Here is a 19321-nt window from a genome sequence, read left to right as displayed (position 1 = left end):
AACTGTGCGGGGAAAAGTGTCCTTGGCCAGGCCGCCGTGCTGCTCTTAAACACCCCACGATGGGGATTCCAGTTAGTCCCATCCCTGATGCCGTCGCCGTCCCGATTCCCACATCTTTGTGCGGCGGAATGTTAAATATCTGTGTTTTTTGCTGGCAAAATAAAAATGTGTTTTGCTTGGCAAAGGTTTTTGTTCCCACCCGGAGAACTGGGAGTGCCTGCAGGGCGCTGAGCGCCCCTGTGCCCTCGGATTTGAAGAATCGTAAAATTCCTCAACCCTTCCCAAATTACCATGGTCAGGCTCCTCGTCTGGAATGTGCCATGCCGATCCTGGACAGCAGGCAGGGAGCTCTGGCCTTCTGGAAAGATCCTGGTGTGGCAGCAAGCACCAGGAATGCTTCATGGAGAGAAGGCAGAGTCTGCGGGAGCAGAGAAAGGGAAAGAGATTAGAGGAAACATTTACAGGACTGCAAATATTCAGAATGACCTTTAAAGGTCCCTTTGGACCCAAGCTATTCCATAGTTCTATGGAATACTGGAAGAGAGCAGGGTTAGATGGGATATGGGGAAGAAATCCTTCACTGTGAGGGTGGGGAGGCCCTGGCACACGTTGCGCAGAGAAGTTGTGGCTGCCCCTGGATCCCTGGAAATGTCCAAGGCCAGGCTGGACAAGGCTTGGAACAACCTGGGATAGTGGCAGGTGTCCCTGCCAATGGCAGGGGGTATCGCTGGCCAGGCTTTAATGCCCTTCCAATCGCAACCACGCCAGGATTCTTGGACTCTCTGGAATGACGGAGCTGGCCACAGGAGGGCAGCAGCGAGCCGGGCGAGGAGCGGGCAAAACACAGTTCTGGGATATCGAAAGGACATTTTTGGCTGCTGCACAATCCCCTCCCCTGCCCTCCACCCCCCTGCCCAAAACAGTCTCTCCTGCACATCCCACGATGCTTTATGAGAGCTGGAGGCACTCACCTTGTTCCAAGAGATAACAGAATATCCTGAGTTGGAAGGGATCCATAAGGATCCGCCAGTCGAACTCCTGGCCCTGCACAGGACACCCCAACAATCCCATCCCGTGCCTGAGAGCATTGTCCAAACACTCCTGGGGCTCCGGCAGCCTTAGGGCCTTGACCATTCCCTAGGGAGCCTATTCACTGCCCAGCCACCCTCCGGGGAAAGAACCTTTTCCTAATATCCAGTCTAAGTCTTCCCCGCTTGGAATGAACACCCAGTGCTTTGATTACAAGCAGGGCTTCATCCCAAACCACATCCTCTGCTCTAATGTACCGACTGTAGTTCCAGGGATACCCATGGATCCAAACAGACCCATTTTGAGGTGAAAACACCCCCATTTTACAAGAAAGTGCAGACATCTGCTGCTGTTTTAGCACCATCCTGAATCAGTGCCTTTGCACCCTCGGAAGAGGAGCTCCCTGTCCAAAAGCATTGCTGCCAGGTGGGGTGGACAGGCAGCCTCGTCTGTCTATCCAGCCACAGTGGTTTACACACAAAAGCCTTCAGCGGTCTCCTCCAATGGGAATTATTATCTCCATATCCAGCCAGGACCAACAGGTCAGGGAGTGCTCCTGGAACTTCCCTGCCAACACACTCAGTGTGTGTGAACTTCCCTGCCAACACACTCCACGGCAGCTGGAGTCCAGTGGGGTCGGGTGTGTGACCAGCCCCAGCAGCCACGGAGCCAATCGTATCCCAAATAACTATCCCTGTTCACACAGGGTTTGTGTGGCTGCAATTCCTTGGCACAGGTGCGACCCAGAGCTCCACACCACCTCCTGTCTCAAGTGGACTTTTCACAACAGCCTGGGAGGTGAAACACCTCCGTCCCCACTTTCAGCTTGTCCTCCTGCCGTCCTCAGTCCCTGTCACCCAAGACCAGCAAATGCAGGAGGGGAGGGAAGCATTGGAAAAGGGACAGCGTCAACCTGCTCACCTGCCTCATTGCAAAAGCAGCTAAACCCTGAACAGGCAAAGCCAGATTCCTCCTAAACAGGAGCAGCATGAGTACCATGAGAGATGCTGCAGGGGCTCAGTTTAGCTCGGACAAAGCCAACCTGCATGCACAGACTCACCTTACCCACTGGCTGGTGACGCCCATGGGATTTCAGGACTGCTGCTGGGTGCATGAACTCCTGGGCTGTCTGGAGAGCTGGATGCTCCCAGCCTTTCTCAGGAGGGAGAAGCAGGAGCACGGGAGGAGCACCACAGCTGTTCCTCCCACAGGTAATCCCATTTCCCTGGAACACAACAGCGCTCCCATTGCAACGGCCTTTGCTCTGCTGTCTGGTAGAAAGCACCACCTGACAGGGCTTCACTCTCTCCAGGTAAACACACACAGTCCCACACCCAGGGATAAAGCCTGTTCTCTGCTCTCAGCCTGTGGATCACCCCTGGAAGGCTAAAGGTCTGCCCACACCTTGGTTTCACACACAGCAGGACATTGGGAAGACAGCTCTTTTTTTTTCCCCTAATAATCCATCCCCAGGTCTGGTTTGGCACCTGTTCAAGGCACTTGGCAAAGCCACAGGGCGATGGTGGCTTGACTGGGAGCACCACTCTGGAAATGACTGCTGCCTTTCCTAGCAGGACACAGCTGGATTACCACACCCCAGGACTTAGTTTATTTTATAGCAGCCCACAGGAAAGCTGTTGAAGGGCACGTGGGAATCCAGAGCAGTTATTGGCCCTCCTGTTATTCCCAGGAAATTCTCTTCTTATTTGTAAATTAAAGCAACAACCCCCCCAGAAAACAAGTATAAGGCAAGACATGGCTTACAGATAACATTTTCACTCACTTTTGTAATAAGAGTAATTCCCTGTTCCAAGCCACAGGTCCAGAAGGGAGGTGATTCTTCCCCTCTGCTCTGCTCAGTTGAGACCCCACCTGAAGTGCTGCATCCAGCTCCATGGTTCCCAGCACAGGAAGGACATGGACCTGTTGGAGAGAGTCCAGAAGAGGAACACCAAGTTGATCAGAGGAATAGAGCAGCTCTGCCATGAGGAAAGGCTGAGAGAATTGCGATTGTTCAGCCTGGAGGTAAGAAGGCTTCGGGGTAACCTGCCTGTCCCTTCCAGTACCTGAAGAGAGCCTGCAAGGAAGCTGGAGAGGGGCTTTGGACAAGGGCTGGGAGTGGCAGGACAAGGGGGAATGGCTTCCCACAGCCAGAGGGCAGTGTTAGGTGGGATATCGGGAAGAAATGCTTCCCTGTGATGGTGCAGAGGCCCTGGCACAGGTCGCCCAGAGAAGCTGTGGAAGTGTTCAAGGCCAGGCTGTACAGCACTATTACACATGGGAGGAAAACAGCACATGACTTCCACAGCTGTTTTACCGACCAGTGAGGCGTCAAGAGATTTCTCGAGCTTTCCAGAGCTTTTGCTAATAGCTTCTTTTGGCCAGTTTATGGCACCTCTCGGGGATGTCACAGGGTATGGCACACGGCAGTGGCACTGCAAGGGGCAGAGGGGGAAGCGGAGGGTGGCAGAGCCCTGGGGTTGGCAGGAGCTCGGCACTGTTACCTGCACTGGGCGGTTCTGGGCTTGCCACTCCTCTGGGCGAGGGTGAAGGGCAGATCCCTCGCCTCCTCCCGATATCTGCCCACTGCCAGGCAGAGGCAGCTCCCTCCCAAGGCAGGCACGAGTCCCACACGGAAGTCAAGGCGCTGCTTGGCTCACATGAGACCTCAGGCGAAGGAGCTGGGGAAAGAAACCCCACGGTGAGAGAGCCCAGGAGCCTCCAGCCCATCCTGCCGTCCAGCCTGCTCCTTAGGGATCTGCCCCGAGGGGCTGTGGGAGAGAGGGACACCAAGGAAGGCTCTCCGCTTCACCATGCAGGTAGGAAAAGAAACCGCCCTGATATTCCCAGGATGCTGCTTTTCAGCACCTCTGAGCACGGGGAAATACTAATCTCCAATCTCTACCACTCATCTACTTTTGGCCTTTAATGTAAGAAATTCCTACCACAAGTGTGTGATGGGGAAGTGGGATATGCTCTCGGTCCCATGCACCATCCCAAGGTGCAGTGGGGTCACACTGGCCCCACACGTTGGTACCAGAGTTCAGAAGTGCCAGAACATGGATCAGAGAAGGATGGTATGGATGGAGCTTATGTAAACCTAGGAATGAGCACAGCAGAGGTGACAGCCCCAGGTGCTCCAGGAGCACCTGGAATCCAGCTGTGATCTTTTTTTTCTCTAACTTGGAAGAAAAGATGTGATTTTTTTCCTGGAAAAAAACAGGCAAACTCTCCAAGATTGGGACAGTAGTAAAGGTACAGGTCTGCCTGTCCAAGCAAAGGCTGTCCAACCTCTCAGGAAGCCACGGGCTAAGGTGGAAGTGCTCCAAGGGAAGCTGTGTAAGAAACATCCTGGAGATAAGAGCAATTTGATCATCTCAGTGTGGGTGATGGGAACCACCCAACCTCACACCAATCCATGACTGGAAAGGAAAACAAGGATGCCAGATCCTATCCAGGCCCTTTTCCTGAGTTACTCACATGGGTGACTCTGCTTCCAGCCCAATGGTGCCTGTGGCCATTTCCCAGAAGGAACACGCAGGGCAGTCGGTTACCCAGCCTGTGACAAGGCCACAAGGACCAATGATGCACCTGGAGGCACGGAAGCCCTTTTCAGCATGGAAATTTCTGCTTCCCATTGTGCTAGTCACTTCTCCTACACCTTTGCACAGTGACACCTCCACATCCTGTTTCCGACCACAGGGCCGGAAGGCGTGAAACTGAAACTGTCCTTCCCAAGAGCAGGGAGAGAGTCCAGGGTCCGTATAACCACTGCAGAGCCCAGGTGGCCTTACCTGCACCTGATCCCACTGCCTTGTGAGGCCAGAGCACAGCAGCCACCGTCAGACAGCAGCCCTAATTCCTGGGAAAAAAATATTTAGGTGTGAGAGTAACAGTGATCCAAAGTCCCTGCCCTCTGTGACTGTCCCTGCCCACACATCCCTGCCTTCCCACCAGGAACTGCAGTGACAGGACAAGGGGGAATGGCTTCAAACTGTCAGAGAGCAGAGTTAGATGGGATATTGGGAAGAAATCCTTCCCTTTTAGGGTGGGGAGGCCCTGGCACAGGTTACCCATAGAAGCTGTGGCTGCCCCTGGATCCCTGGAAGTGTCCAAGGCCAGGCTGGACAGGGCTTGGAGCACCTGGGCCAATGGAAGGTGTCCCTGCCCATGGCAGGGGGGTGGAAGAGAACAGGCTTTAAGGTCCCTTCCACCCAAGCCATTCAGGGATTCTGGGATTCCATACACACTCCATATGGCCCCAAAAACAGGCTGGGCACCTGCACAGCTGCCCGAACAACCGGGGCTTAAAGCAGCCACTGGGATGAATCCAACATCCCATTTGTGCATCCACCTTGGTAACCTCTCAGCCTCTTCCCAAGGAAGTGGATGTGCTGGCTGGGATGCTCTGACTCCTAATCAGAACCATGCCTGCAGGTGTTGGAGCTGGGAGCAAGGATGGAACAGGAGGTCCCTTCAGCTCATCTTAAGCTCCACTAGGGTCAGCAGCAGCAGGAAAAGTATGCCAAGGTGGCATTAGGAACACCCCAAAACTTCCCCATACCCAAAGGATGGCTTCCCCTCCACATCCCATGATCACAGGAGGCGCTGACAGGGAATTGCTGCAGGATAAGGCTGGTGCACATGGAGGCTGAGAGAAACCAGCCAGGCAGGAATGAGCCAACATGACAGTGGAGAGCTGTGCCAGGCCAGACCTGTGCCAGCATCAGAGCAATGGCAGTGGGGCAGAGCCCAGAGATGCCCCCACTCCCCCTCCTGTGCTCAGAGAGAGGCTCAGACAGGGATACTGGGAATTGCTGCACCCAATCCTGTCTCCCAAACCTGGTTAGAGCAGATGACAACACCGTAGCTCCCCCTCTGCCTCTTGCCATAAACTGGATACCTTTTATCCAAGAGAAGTTCTGGATCCAACAGCGCCTCTGGGGGAGACCATCCCTCTTCTCAAGCCTTCCCACTTCTCCTTCCTGTCAATCAGTCTCCTCATGGCTCTTGTGCTTTGGCTGATCCACGTGAGCCAGGATCTGGCAGAACATTGCAGCCTTTCCTCATCCCGGCCTCTCTGTTCCCATGGCCTCATTCTCCAGTGAAAGCTCGGGATCCAAAACTTACATCAGGGCACAGTTGCACCACCACAGTTCTGCTGCTGAGATTACAGCTGGAGGAACTCGTCTGGCTGGCCACTCTCTCAGGTCACAGTGTCTCTGGTGACACCAACTGACAATATTCCCATCCCTGGCAGTTCCTTCCCGCTGCTGCGCTGCATCACCTGCCCTCGGGAACAGCGGCGTAACTGTTTGTGGGGACACACCACGAGTCACATCAAAGGGTGGAAAAAGCCCCCACAAGGGCAGCTGATGGCTTAAGCTGAAGGAGAGGAGGGTTAGATGGGATATTGGGAAGAAATCCTTCCCTGTGGGACTGATGAGGCCCTGGCACAGGATGCTCAGGGATGCTGTGGCTGCCCCCTCCCTGGAGTGTCCAACACCAGGCTGGACAAGGCTTGGAACAACCTGGTCCAGAGAAAGGTGTTCCCACCCATGGCAGGGGGTGAAACTGGATGGGCTTGAAGATTCCTTCCAACACAAACCATTCCATGATTACCTGCTGTGTGCTCTTCCAGAGCTGCATCCTTGGGTGTCTGAGTGTAATTCCCTGTAACCAGGAAGGTGGGAGCTGCCTTGGCCCCTGCACAGCCGTTCTCTCCAGAGCCACTGACACACAGGAGGGGAACAGGGAAAAGCCAGAGTTCAAGGAGTGTTTGGACAACACTCTTATGCACATGGATGCTTGGGGTGGTCCTCTGCAGAGCCAGGAGCTGAATTCAATTATCCTTGTGAGTTCCTTCCAAACTGAGATATTCTGATTCCATGATGAACAGCTCATCCTCCCCTCTCTGTCCCTTGGCTGCAGCCTGAGGCATTCACCATGTTTTCCAACAACTTTTTTCACCTGCTTTCCTGCAGGGTTGTGCCAGCCTCCAAGTGTCCACTCTACACCAGGATTTAAAACTACTTTCTCCACCCTCCCCAAAAAGCCAACAGTGCCCTATCTGATAGGAACTGACAAATGAAAAAGGCTGATTAAAGCCTGTAAAATCCACTGTAGCATGGAGAGAGAGGGTGAAGGGTGAACACTTTCCCAGTACAAATGTCAGGGCATCAGGTGAAAGAGCTGAGGGAGGTTTTTTCAGGTCACTCACAGCCCCAGGGCACCATTGGGCATGACGAGTTCTAGAGGAGGCTGCACACTCTCCCACAGCAGCCAGCCCTCCAGCATCCCAAAACACAAATTCCTGGCTGGCTCGGCAAGACCCCAGACTGGTGATCAGGAGCATGTGGGAGAAACTTTCACACAAGCCAGCTCCTACCTTTCTCTCTGGGCATCCCTTCAAGGCTGCTGGAAGAGGAAAACATGTGATCTCCCAGGGAGCCTGCTGAAGCCTTCCCTTCACTGGTTTTCTTTTCAGCAGGACGAAATCCTGTTGACTCCTTGGAGGGAATTTCCTGTTGAGGACACGGACCCCTTTGCCTCCCCGGTAAGCTTTGCTCCTTCTGCACCTGCAGCGAGTCCAGCCCAGCTCAGAAAAGGGACAAATCCCCATTTCTCCTGCTCATTCCCAGTTCCCCTCCACACAGCCACGATGAGGGTCCAAACCTCCGGGAAGCTGGAGCTGGGAGGGAGAGCTCTCAGCTTTCCATCCCTAATAACTTCCTGGTGGTTTTGTGGGCAGAATGAAGAGAAGTGGGATTTTGTCCTGGTGAGTGACATCCACGAAATGGGCAGCGAGAAGGAGATCAAGAGGAAGAAGTTCCTGGATGAGCTGAGCAAGAAGGGCTTCACCATCAAGGTGAGGGGCCGTGGAAGGAAAAGGCAGCAGATACTTGGCCTACCTTGTGGACTCCTGCATCCCAGAAAATGGGAGAAGCCTGGGCCATTGAGCTGTTCACCATATCAGAGCTGCAAAATAACCCACTTCCTCAATCAGAGGAGAGAGACCCCAGGCCCAGGACTCCCATAGTGCCCAGCCCTTCCAGTTCTGGCCCTGTTTTAACAGCCCTTCTCTTCCCCTCACCAGAAAATTGAGGACACGAAGCTCTTTTATGGAGTCCGTGCCCCACAGCACATCTTCCGGAAATACCAGTGTCTCCTGAGGAACCCTGACACCAGGCAGCAAAACTCCAATACCCACCACGATGTCCCAGTCACCACCAGGTGTGTGCTGAGCTAATTTGCAGCATCCTGCACTCACTGTTCTCCACACCAGCACCCATTTTCCAGCTCAGTTCACAGCTGTGACAGCTTTTCATTTTCCACAGAACCTTCCTTCACCTCCCACGTGCAAAGCTGACGGCTTCTCACTGCCCACATTTCTCCCCACCTCGCTTCCCTAGATTTTAGTGCACACCTTCTCCCTTCTCTGTCCTGTTTTCCTGAGCCACACAACACTAGTCTGTATCCCAGAGCAGCCTTTAACCAGATTTTCTCATTGCTCAGGATACGGATTGTGCACTTCATCCTGCAGAACACTGTGACGTCTGACTTAGGTAAGGGAACAGGGATCACAGGGGTGATGCTCAGCCGCCATCTGCCCAAAAAATCCCACCACATGGTGGGGACTGGCATCCCCACTGCCTTGCCATCCTGGGGAGGATAGAAGAGGGAGGAGCTCACACAAGTCAATTTGTTGCTGCATCCAGAGGCTGCAAAAACCAGAGGTTCCTCTGCTCCCTCTCCCTAAATCCCTAAGCCTAACCCTCTCCCTTCTGCTCTGCTCCCAGAGAAGCTGCGTGACCTGATGAAGAAGAAGGTGTTTGAGGCAGCCTTTCCCCTGCACGAGGTGAGGCCGAGCACACAGTGCTTGGGAGGAAAAGCCAGGAGAGATGGAGGAGCAGGACTTGGTGGGGGAACCTGTGGATGACTGGAGCTGCACCAAGAGCTCACTGGCTGAAGGGCACAGCAATGCTCCTGGCAGCTGGCTCGGAGCCTGGGGTATTAAGGGTGCCCTGGCACTCCTGCATCCAACCAACTTCTCTGCTTTCCAGAAAGAAGAGGTAAGGGAATTCCTAAAGGAGAAGTGGGCTCGCTGGAGAGTTATGTTTAAGCAACAGCCAATTGAGAAGATCAGGTAACACAGGCACAAGAGGCAGATCATTCAAACCACCTGAAACACAGAGAGCTCAATGCCCTTTGCCAGGCTCCTGCATTGTCTAAAAGTCATTCGTTTGAGGCTGGCTCTTCTCACAAGCACTGGGCTGCTTCTGCAGCTTCCAAAGCTCTTAGCCTGAGGGTTATCCCTGTGGCTCCGAGCTCCATCTGCTAATCCTGCAGCATGAAACAATCCCTGCGTCTGTGGGGATTTTAATGAACTTGTTTGGTTTTCAGCCACCTTCAGAAGGCAGGAGTGGTGGGAATGGAGCACCAGTGCTGCACACCCAGCCCGAGGCTGAACTCGGGGCAGTAAAGGCAACATGGGGCTCCTACAACCACATGAAATCCCACGAAAGAGCACGGCTCTTGTTTTTGAAAACTAACTCCATGGGCAGGGGCAGGAGGGCAAAAAGAATGTGTTACTTCATAAACCTGCCAGTAGACTCTGGTAGAGAGGGGAATCTTAAAATAGAGATTCACCTTTGACACCTGGCACAAAGTTAATTCCTGTGGGATACAGGGCTCCCAGTGCCTCAGTCAGTTGATCATTTCTTATCCATGACTCCAGCCTGTTCCCCACATCGTAGGAACTGCAATACTGCCACCATGGCATCCCAAAACCTTATCTCTTCTCTGGCCACAACACTCACCTCACCTTTCCTCCTAGGTGCTATTTTGGAGAGAAGGTGGCCTTATACTTTGCCTGGCTGGGCTGGTACACCTACCTGCTGGTTTTTGCTGCCTTGGCTGGGCTGGTAACCGTCGTGGCTGGGACTACTGTTTTCAGTTCCAGCCAGGTGAGGTAAGGCCCTTGGGAATGTCAAATGCACATCCCGTTCAGCTCTGCAGGTGGCTCTGAGGCACCCTTATCCCCCTTGGCTTCCCTCCTCCTTTCTCTCCAGCAAGGAGATCTGTGACGCCAACACCACCATCATGTGCCCGCTCTGCGACCAGAAGTGCCCATTCTGGGTCCTCTCCGACACCTGCACCTATGCCAAGGTAGGGAACCTTCTCCCCAAGGCTGGCTCAAGGTAAAGGATGGGGAAACATTCCCAGCTTGTGCTGCTCTCACACCCCTAGAAAGAAACACCACCCCAAATCCCAGTCTCCATCACCATCAATGAATATTTTACAAGTAACAAACCCCAGTGTCCATCACCTTCCTGCATTTTGACCTCCTGTAGCACCTTTACCTGTCTCAGGACTCCACCCTGCCAGCAAGGGACCCCGAGGTGCCAGAGCCCCTGCATCCCAGTGCCCCATCACACTCTTCCTTCATCTCTTCCAGGTCACTCACATGATTGACAACGAGGCCACAGTAGTGTTTGCCATATTCATGGCCATCTGGGGTAGGTGTCCATGTCTGAGTGCCCAGCACACACAGCTGGGAGAGGGAGCAGAAAGTGGAAAATGGGACACCAACATAGCTTCACCCTTTGGGGGGTTTTATATCTCCTCCGCTTCCAGGGCCTTCACACAGACCCTTCCAGACACAGCAAGAGAAAAAATCAACCTGGTGATATCCTCCAGTTCCCCAAATATTCCTTACCTGTCCTACCTGAAGCTTCCGCTCACCACAGCCTCCCCCAAAGCACCCAGCAGTTTTCCAGCAGCTGCCCATTAGTGGCCACAAGAAGGAGGGGCCTCCAGACTCCTCCTCCACCCCGCCTCCTTTCCAAATCGCTGCCCAGCCTGTTACTTGCTGTGGGATGATGGGATCCCATCACCGCCTTAGTTACACACTCATCTGGCTTTTCTGCACCCCTTTTCTTTACCAGCCACCTCAGGAGTGGGCCGAGTGTCCCACCTGCAAAGCCACGGCGCGGTCCTGAGTGTGTCCATGGGCTGGGTTACACAGGGACATGCTCAGGGGGTCAGTCCAATTAACAGAAGGGGTGCTTGGAATTGGAGAGGTGTAGCCTTGCCAGGGTGCGAAGTGAGACACCCATTCCACCTGAAAAGTGACTTGTCCCAAATTCCTACAGACATTAGAACAGGCCTGACTGCCAGTAAAAGCTCACCTGCACCATCCCCGTTCCCTCACTGCTGCCTGTCTGGGATCCTTTCAGGTCACCGAGGTGCAGAGAGGATTGCCTGTCCTTCATGGGCCAAGGGCTGTCTGGGCTGGTTTGCCATCAGGTTGGATGTGATGTGACTCTCTGGCGGACAGAGGGGTGGCTTTCAGAGCCATCCCTGAGTGTCACTGCTCTTTCTCCTTCCCAATCCAGCCACTGTGTTCCTGGAGCTGTGGAAGAGGGAGAGAGCCACTGTGGTCACTGACTGGGACCTGTACGGGTGGGATGAGGAAGAGGTGAGGACATCATTTTTCCTGCTTGGTGCTTCCCTTTTCAGGGCAGGAAACCACCCTGACCTAGAAAAGACATGTCAGAGCAGTCCCTTGCCCAGACAGAACTCAGTCAGGATTGGCCACACTGTTGTGGGTTGGGTGCTCACCCTTGTCCTTTTGCAGCACTGCTCATCCCATATGTCCATTGGCACAAGGGGCACAAAGCACTGCCGGGTCCTCTATTTCCCATTTTAATTTTAATTTTTTTTTTTTTTTTTTTTTTTTTTAAGGAGGAGCTGGCTCTGGAGCTGATCAATAATTTGCAGCACGAACCCCGGCTGTACCAGCACTCTTACTTCCGCAGCACCATTGTCCTCATCTTGGTTCTGCTGATGGTATGTGCCAGGTGACCATGGGAAGGTTTGGTTTAAGGGCACATGGACCAAAGGAGCAAAGGCAGAGACCAGGATTTTAGGGCAGTTCCATGCCCATCACAAGGATCCTGGGACTTCCTCATGCTGGCACCTCATTGTGCTGACAGCAGGGGCCACCCACCCTTTGGGAACATGGGCTGAAGGCTCTGCCCTTGCAGCAAGGATCAAAGCAGTGACACAGAAGGCAGGACGAGGCAAATCCTGATGCTCTCATCCTCATCCCATGGGTCAGTGGAGATTGGTTCAGGTGGAGACACTGAATCCTGGAATCACAGAATGTTAAGGGTTGGAAGGGACCTTATCTGGTCCCAACCCCTGTGCCATAGGCAGGGACACCTCTCACTACCTCAGGTCGCTCAAGGCCTTGTCCCACTTGGCCTTGACCACTGCCAGGGCTGGGACATCTGCAAGCTGCCTGGGCAGCCTGTTCCAGTATCTCCCCACCCTCACAGGGAAGAATGTCTTCCTAACATGCAGCCTAAATTTCCCCTCTTCCAGTTTGTACACATTACTCCTTGTCCTATCACTGCACCCACCTCACGAACCTGCCAGCCTCCACGGAAGGGCACTGTTTTGCCTTTGAGGCCACATGGGATGGAGCCCATGCCCTTCATGGCCCCTGACTCCTCCTCTCCCTCTGCACAGATCGTGGTGCTGATTGGCATCGCCCATGCACTCGTCATCTACCGGGTGGTGGCCATGGCGCTGTTCACGCAGAGCCACCTGGAGCTGCTGCGCGAGCACGCCAACACCATGGCTGTGATGACAGGGGCCGTGCTGCACTACGTCACCATCGTCATCATGACCAAGGTGAGGAGCCACACGGGGTGCCTGGCAGCATTTCTGCATGGCCAGACCTCCTTGCTCATGGTATCCCTCTGTCCCGCAGGTCAACCGCTGGGTGGCCCTCTTCCTCTGCGACCTGGGTAAGGGAAATGGCGTGTCTGTCCCCCACCTGTGGCATCCCTTTGTCCCTGAGCACAGCCAGCCTGCTGTTCCCTTCCCTCCCATCAGCAGTGCAGGTCAGCTCCAGCCAGGGTGGCCAGCACACACTCATCTGTGGCCCATGTGCTGCCAGCTGACTGTCCCACAGCCAGCTTTGCAGGGACAGTCACTATAGGGGGCTGACACGTGGTGTAAGCAGGAAGTCACCCTAGCTCCCGGAGAGCTCCCAACATGGATTTCCTCTCAGCTCTAAGGCCCCTTCTCCCTCTGCTCATGACTCTGAGGGATCTCCCTGCTTGGCTGGACTCATCTCCATCAAAGGGCTCAGGAGGAAGGCAGGGAAGGCTCCATGAGGGGCAGAGACACCCTTCCGACCTTCAGAGCTGTGGTGGCACAAACAGGGGAGTGGGGCAATCCCATCACTCTGTGACCAAGCCCCTGGGCATTGCTCCCTTTCCTAGAGAAACCACGTACCTTCTCCCAGAGGGAGAACAGCTTCACCATGAAGATCTTCACCTTCCAGTTCTTCACAAACTTCTCCTCGCTCATCTACATCGCCTTCTTCCTGGGACGGTGAGTGGAGAACACAGGGCAGCTGGAGTTTGGGATGGATGTTCCCAACTCTCCCCAGAGTGTAGGGACAGACCCCTGCCCAGCCCATCTACCCTCCTCACCAGGCACAGGGACCCCATTTGGGACTGAGGAGGGCCATGACCCCATGGGTATCCCTGTTGCTTCCTTGCTCAGGATCAATGGCCACCCAGGGCACTACGTGCGTATCGCTGGCCGCTGGAGGCTGGAGGAGGTGAGGCATGCTCTGACCCCCCAAACAGCTCCTCCTCTTCCTTTCCCTACTGCCAGGGAGGCTCTGGGAAGCTCAGCTTTCTCCTATAGCACCTGCCAAAGGGTCCCTCGGGCCCACCCACCCTGTTTGCAGGGCACAACCCCTGTCTTGTTGTCCCCTCCAGTGCCACCCCAGTGGCTGCATCACTGACCTCTTCATCCAGATGGGCATCATCATGCTGCTCAAGCAGACCATCAGCAACATCATGGAGTATCTGATCCCGTAAGCTTCCCACACTGACATTTTCCAGCGAGGAACCCTGTTCTTTTTCCTTTTTCCCTTCCTCCAGGGATGTCCTGGCATCAGCCCAGCCCTGCTGCTCTCTGCAGGCAGCCACACAAACCGCTCTCTCCCCTTACAGCTGGATATCCCACCACCTACGGAAGAAGCATAAACGCCCCAAGAAGAGAAGCATGATGTTAGGAGAGGAGGAGGAGGCTGAGGACCCCTGCAAAAGGCAGTGGCTGAAGAACTATGAGCTCAATGAGGTCAACGTCTTCAGTTTGTTCAATGAGTTCTTGGAGATGGGTACGTGAGGCAGGAGGCAGATCCATGTGCACTCCTTGGCTGGGGAGCCCATAGGCAGGTAGGGGAGAGCTCTGAGCCACAGCTCCACACCCAGCCCAACTCTGAGAGCCCTGGGACACCAAGATCATTCCCAAAACAGAGAGTAGGCAACTGTGCTGGCCTTGGGCCCTGCCTCGGACCTTCCTCTACTTCCAGGGCCCAGGGTGTCCCTGTGCTTGGCTGGCTCAACTATCCCCACAGATCCCACTCTCTGACAGCCCTGTGAGAGCTGGGGGTCCTCAAGATGTGGCTATGTCCCCATTCCACCCCTGCAAACCTGTGACACGAGTCACAAAGCAGCACAAGCCCAGGCGGTGCAGGACACCCCCTCTATGGCGGCTTCACACCAGCACCTGGTGTTTTCCCCTCCACAGTGATCCAGTACAGCTTCACCACCATCTTCGTGGCAGCCTTTCCCCTGGCTCCACTGCTGGCCCTCCTCAACAACATCATCGAGATCCACATGGATGCCATCAAGATGATGCGGCTGCACCGGCGCATGGTGCCCAGGAAGGCCAATGACATCGGTGAGGGGAGTCCTGCCAGCCCCAGGCTGAGGCCCTGAGCACCCCATGGCCATGGGACAGTGCAGGGAGAGCCATGGGCTCTTCGTGGGGGAAGGAGAAGCTGCTTCAGACCTTGCCAGAGGCTCAGGGGCAGCTTGGAGGCTCCTTCCTTGACCTGGCCGTGCCAAACTTGTTCCTGAGCTGGAATGGTGGCAGTGAGCTGGCAGAGGGACCTCACTGGCTGCTCCCCTCCCACAGGGATCTGGCTGCAGGTCCTGGAGGCCATCGGCATCCTGGCTGTCATCGGGAATGGGCTGGTGATCGCCATCACCTCCGACTTCATCCCTGTGCAGGTCTACAAGTACATGTACAGCCCCTGCTCGAGGGAGAACCGCACTGGCATGGAGTGAGTTCATTCCTGGGACAGTCCCTTCCCACAGCATCCCCACAGCCCTGTCCCCACAGGCTTCTACCCACCTGCCTCAGTGCCACCCCTGCCGGGGCACAAGGCAGCTGAGCTGTCCCCCAAAGCGAGGTGGGGGCAAGGGGGAGCAGGGGAATGTTCCCACATGGCATCATCTTCAGCCTCCCACTCATGTCATTCCTGTGGTGGGTAAACTGACTGGAAAGGGCAACATGGAACATTGGAGATCTGCAGGATTCCCGGGATGCCAGCACATGCTCTCTCTTGCCCTGCCCCTGTTCCTCCAAGCCTTGGCTGACTGACTCAGTTCACTCCAACTGCACAGAAGCCTCAGAGTCCTCCATTTCTGCCAGGCTTTGTGAAAGTGGGGAGTGAGAGCCCCAGGTGGGTTCTGCTTCCCCAGAGCAGGAGGGTACAATCAGCACTCAACCCAGTCCTTCTCCACAGCTGCTCCACCGGCTACATCAACAACAGCCTCTCCGTGTTCCGCATCCAGGACTTCGAGCCCCACACCAGCGTGCCCGACATGCTGCAGGAATTTGATGGGGACCAGATCAAGGAGTGCAGGTAAGAGCAGGCTCCTGCCACCCCCATCCCACACCGTGACATCCAGGCTGGAATGGAATGGCATGGCTGGGGCTGGCACTGACGGGGCTGTACTGCAGGTACCGGGATTACCGGAACACTGATGACTACACCTACACCGTCCAGTTCTGGCACATCTTTGCAGCCCGGCTCGCCTTCCTCATCCTCTTCGAGGTGAGTGCCCAGGGAGGCAGGAGAGGGCTGGGAAAGGGGTTGGACCCATGCCTCATTTCCAGGCTGGGAACCCCTGACTGCCTTTGCTTCCTGCAGCACGTGGCTCTGTGCGTGAAGCTGATCGCAGCCTGGTACATCCCTGACGTCCCACAGAAGGTCAAGAATAAATTTCTGGGGAAAAAACACACCAATCTCCGTAAAGAACTGAGGTGAGTGTTGCCCTGGGAGGTGCCAGGGGCTGCCAGGCTTCAGGATCAAACTGCTCCATAGCCCCTTTTCCTTTAGAAAAAGAAAAGCTCTAAGTTAAAACAAGTGATTTTGCCCAAGGAGGGACTTTGCCCAGTTTTTTCACCTAAACTTTGTTTACAGAGAAAGGGTTAAGTATTTCAGTGGGAGACAGAACCATTGTAGCTGCCCCAGTGCTTCTGTCCCACATGGATGAAGCCCTGCTCTGGGAAGGGCTCAGCCTGACCCCTCTCCATGGCCACCCTGTCCCAGCTGCTGCCCATGATCCCGATGGATGCAGAGAGTGGAGTTCAGGAAACACCACACTGTCACAGCTTTCTGTCTCTGCCTTCCTATTGACTGAGCGGTTTTCCACAAACAGGGGTTTCCCACTAACAGCCTGTCATTCTTTCTCCATATATTTTTGGCAAAGGGCCCTGTTTCCACTCAGTGTTTTTCCACACTTCCCAGCTCTGACAGTTTTCTTCCCAACGCCTCTCTCCTCTCTCCCCAGCATGATGGAATACTCCACAGAGGTGTAGCCACTGCTCACCAAGGAGAAGGAGAACATGGACTTGAGCCCCTTTCCCAGCCTGGCAGTGCCAGGGTTGCCAGATGAACCCCACGACATGGTGCCACATGTCCCATCTGGGACCGAGCTGGACTTGAGCTGGGAATGACAAGACAGCAGCTTCACAGGAGCAGGCTGCTTTCTGACTTGGGAAGGAAGGACGCTGAGGCAGAGCCAGGATGTGCCTCCCCAGCACGTGGAGTGGCTGGGACAGAGCTGTGGCACTGGGGACAAACCCAGGGGCAGCACCCAGCTGCCGGGCTGCAGGAAATTACCTGGGTCCTCCTCACTCACTTCCTCAGCACAGGAAAACACCACTTACCTCTTTCCAGGCTCCCTCTCCAGCCCTTTTTTTGCACTTTGGCCTCTTTTTCCACTGCCTCCCCTGATCTCCCCACCCTCACACCGCTGGGGAACTTGAGTCCCTCTTTCACCACACTGCTCCCCAGAACGACTCCCACATGGCTGCAGCTCCCCCCTGCTGTCTCCATGGACGTTGGGAAAATGCTGTTGTTATCCTGTGTTTCACTTCAGGCTCAGCCGGGTCCTGACAGTTGTGCCTGGCTCAGCTGCCACCAGCCATCGGTAAATAAATACAGCACCCACGTGGACACACAGACTGTCACCTGCTGCCTGACATTGCCCCTGCCTTCCTCCTCTGCCATCCCAAATCATCCCCTAAAACCTTTCCTTGTTTTAGCAGGGATAATCCCAGCAGGTGGGAGCTGCAGTGTCAGCTCCAAAGGCTGTGTGGGAGCTGGCTGGTGGGACACCAGGATTTGGCTATGCACAGTGAGAACACAGCCTGGTAAATGTGCCAGGATAATTGAAATATCTGGGGAAAATGGGAAAAACACAGCAAACCTCAAATGATAAAGGTTATCCCACCTTTTCCTTTACAGACACCACTGTTGGCTGCCCCCCCCCGCTCCAGACAGAAAGGGTTTGTCTGCAGCAGGAATGGGGTGACACCCCAGGGCTGGACAGGTGACACAGCTCAGGGGGTTCTGATGGGGGATCCAGAGGCAGAAGTGGGGGGCAGCCCCTCCTTTCCCACAAGTAGTGACCCCAACCTGGCTGGACACCACCCTGATGCCACCCATGTCCCACGAGGGTCCCACCACAGGCACTTGCCAAGGTGTGGCTCCTGGGGGCTGTGCCCTGGAGGTGACACACCCGAGTCAGAACTGCAGGGAAAGGCACCACGGTTAACTCAGCCTCAAAACCTCCCACCCAACAGTGTGGAAAGCCACTAAAGCCACTAATAATTCCAAAGGGAAGGAAAAGGAGTTTACTGAGCCCTCACGCTTGTTGTCTTATTCCAGCACTGAGACCAAAACCACCTCCACTCCTCCATTTAACTTATCAGCCACAGGGATAACCCTTACGGACAAAAGAGGTCTTATCAGCTCCTGATTTGCTCCCAAGCTTCCTCATGCCCCTGACATCCCCAGGACCTGAGCTTGTTCCACGTAATCCTTCCCATCCCACAAATCCAACAGGTTTACACTGGATTTTGCAGCCGATGCATCACAGTGTCCATGACAAGTGGTCAGCAGTGCAGCTCCCTCAGAAAGGCTGGTCCAACACCTGCTACCCCAAACACACAGAGCCAGTGGCTGTGGGGCCCTGGAGCAGGGGATTCTTCCCACAGCTCCAATGGGATTCCCTCTGTCCCTCTCCCTCCTACAACAAGCCAACAGCCCTGGTAGCTTATATCCTAAACAACGAGGAGTCAGAGAAAGGATGTTTCTCCATGGGAACAGGCCCACAGACCTACTTTTGACCTGTACCTGTTTATTTCTGTATATATACATACAGTTATTCAATATATATCTACATAGATTTATATAGTATTAAATAGCATATATTATTATTAAATATATCTATATAAATATAGATAGATATAAAAAAACTCTATGTAAATACATACACTACGCCCATGGCACTCTTGTTCCCTTTTTGGCCTCAAATCACGTGCTGGTTGATGCGTTTGCAGCTCAGGTCAGTGTTTGTCCAGAGGCTGCTGATGCTGCTGTGACCAAATCCATGCCTGAGGTGTGCCGAGGCTCTAATCACGTCCATGGTAATTAGCACAGGTGATACCTGCTGTCCACCAGTGGCCACGGCTGGATCCAGCTCCCCACAGCCAGCACCAGCCGGAACACCCACCTCCAGTACCAGCTCCATCTGGCAAAAGGCTCTAAAGTCATGGAGAGAAGGAAAGGGAGGAGAAGGAAACAAACGGGAGACCACACAATGCCCACAGGCATGGCTGATGGCAGGCTTCTTCTTGCCCTGACACCTCTGTGGGCTCTTCCAGCCATGGAGAACCAGGGGCTCCTCCTTGGCCCCCAAACCTTGTGACACCTGCTGAGTAGGCTGCTGTCCCCCTCTTCTTTTCTCTTTTTTCCTATCTTTTCTCCTCCCCTGAAGCCGGAGTTGTTGGATTTTTCCCCTCCGCAGGTTCAGGTGGAGGTGGAGCAGTGGGAGGAGGGACAGCCAGCCCTTCCCACAGGCCTGGCGCCCAGGGATTGGGGCAGCAGGAACGCCTGGCAAGG

At 54.6% G+C, this 19321-nt stretch overlaps 1 protein-coding gene and 1 long non-coding RNA gene across 10 annotated transcripts; one reads left to right on the top strand and one right to left on the bottom strand.

Annotated features, from left to right (window-relative positions):
* Nucleotides 1-275: 275 nt before the first annotated feature.
* On the bottom strand, nt 276-13998 carry LOC146437111 (uncharacterized). Of its 5 annotated transcripts, XR_014852810.1 has the most exons (11): nt 13860-13998; nt 13339-13429; nt 12456-13247; nt 12011-12182; nt 6652-11443; nt 5933-6340; nt 4824-4891; nt 3534-3710; nt 2813-2952; nt 2090-2254; nt 276-418 (listed from the first exon to the last, which is right to left on the bottom strand). It is a non-coding gene; the product is annotated as an uncharacterized LOC146437111 (long non-coding RNA). The 5 variants fall into 5 exon arrangements; XR_014852809.1 differs by having other exon boundaries at nt 5933-11443; XR_014852813.1 differs by lacking the exon at nt 2090-2254 and having other exon boundaries at nt 5933-11443.
* Nucleotides 3707-17377, top strand: ANO9 (anoctamin 9). 5 transcript variants are annotated; one of them, XM_085063595.1, is made up of 24 exons: nt 3707-3848; nt 7520-7585; nt 7781-7897; nt 8126-8262; nt 8545-8594; nt 8829-8887; nt 9093-9175; nt 9866-10000; nt 10101-10197; nt 10487-10547; nt 11427-11509; nt 11776-11880; nt 12565-12729; nt 12809-12845; nt 13326-13437; nt 13612-13669; nt 13833-13930; nt 14070-14236; nt 14650-14802; nt 15040-15187; nt 15653-15772; nt 15871-15964; nt 16061-16173; nt 16704-17377. In XM_085063595.1, the coding sequence occupies exons 1-24, from the start codon at nt 3843-3845 to the stop codon at nt 16729-16731; spliced, it is 2292 nt and encodes a 763-aa protein (XP_084919721.1). In that variant the 5' UTR covers nt 3707-3842; the 3' UTR covers nt 16732-17377. The 5 variants fall into 5 exon arrangements, with proteins under 5 accessions (XP_084919721.1, XP_084919719.1, XP_084919717.1 ...); XM_085063593.1 differs by having other exon boundaries at nt 7517-7585; XM_085063591.1 differs by lacking the exon at nt 3707-3848 and having other exon boundaries at nt 7271-7585.
* The last annotated feature ends 1944 nt before the right edge of the window (nt 17378-19321 follow it).

The sequence above is a fragment of the Lichenostomus cassidix genome, chromosome 5, assembly GCF_008360975.1.
Source record: "Lichenostomus cassidix isolate B80296 chromosome 5, HeHo_3.0, whole genome shotgun sequence".
In the NCBI taxonomy this organism is placed as follows: domain Eukaryota; kingdom Metazoa; phylum Chordata; class Aves; order Passeriformes; family Meliphagidae; genus Lichenostomus; species Lichenostomus cassidix.
The sequence above is the reverse complement of the archived record's forward strand: the minus strand, read 5'-3'. Positions and strand labels throughout refer to the sequence as shown.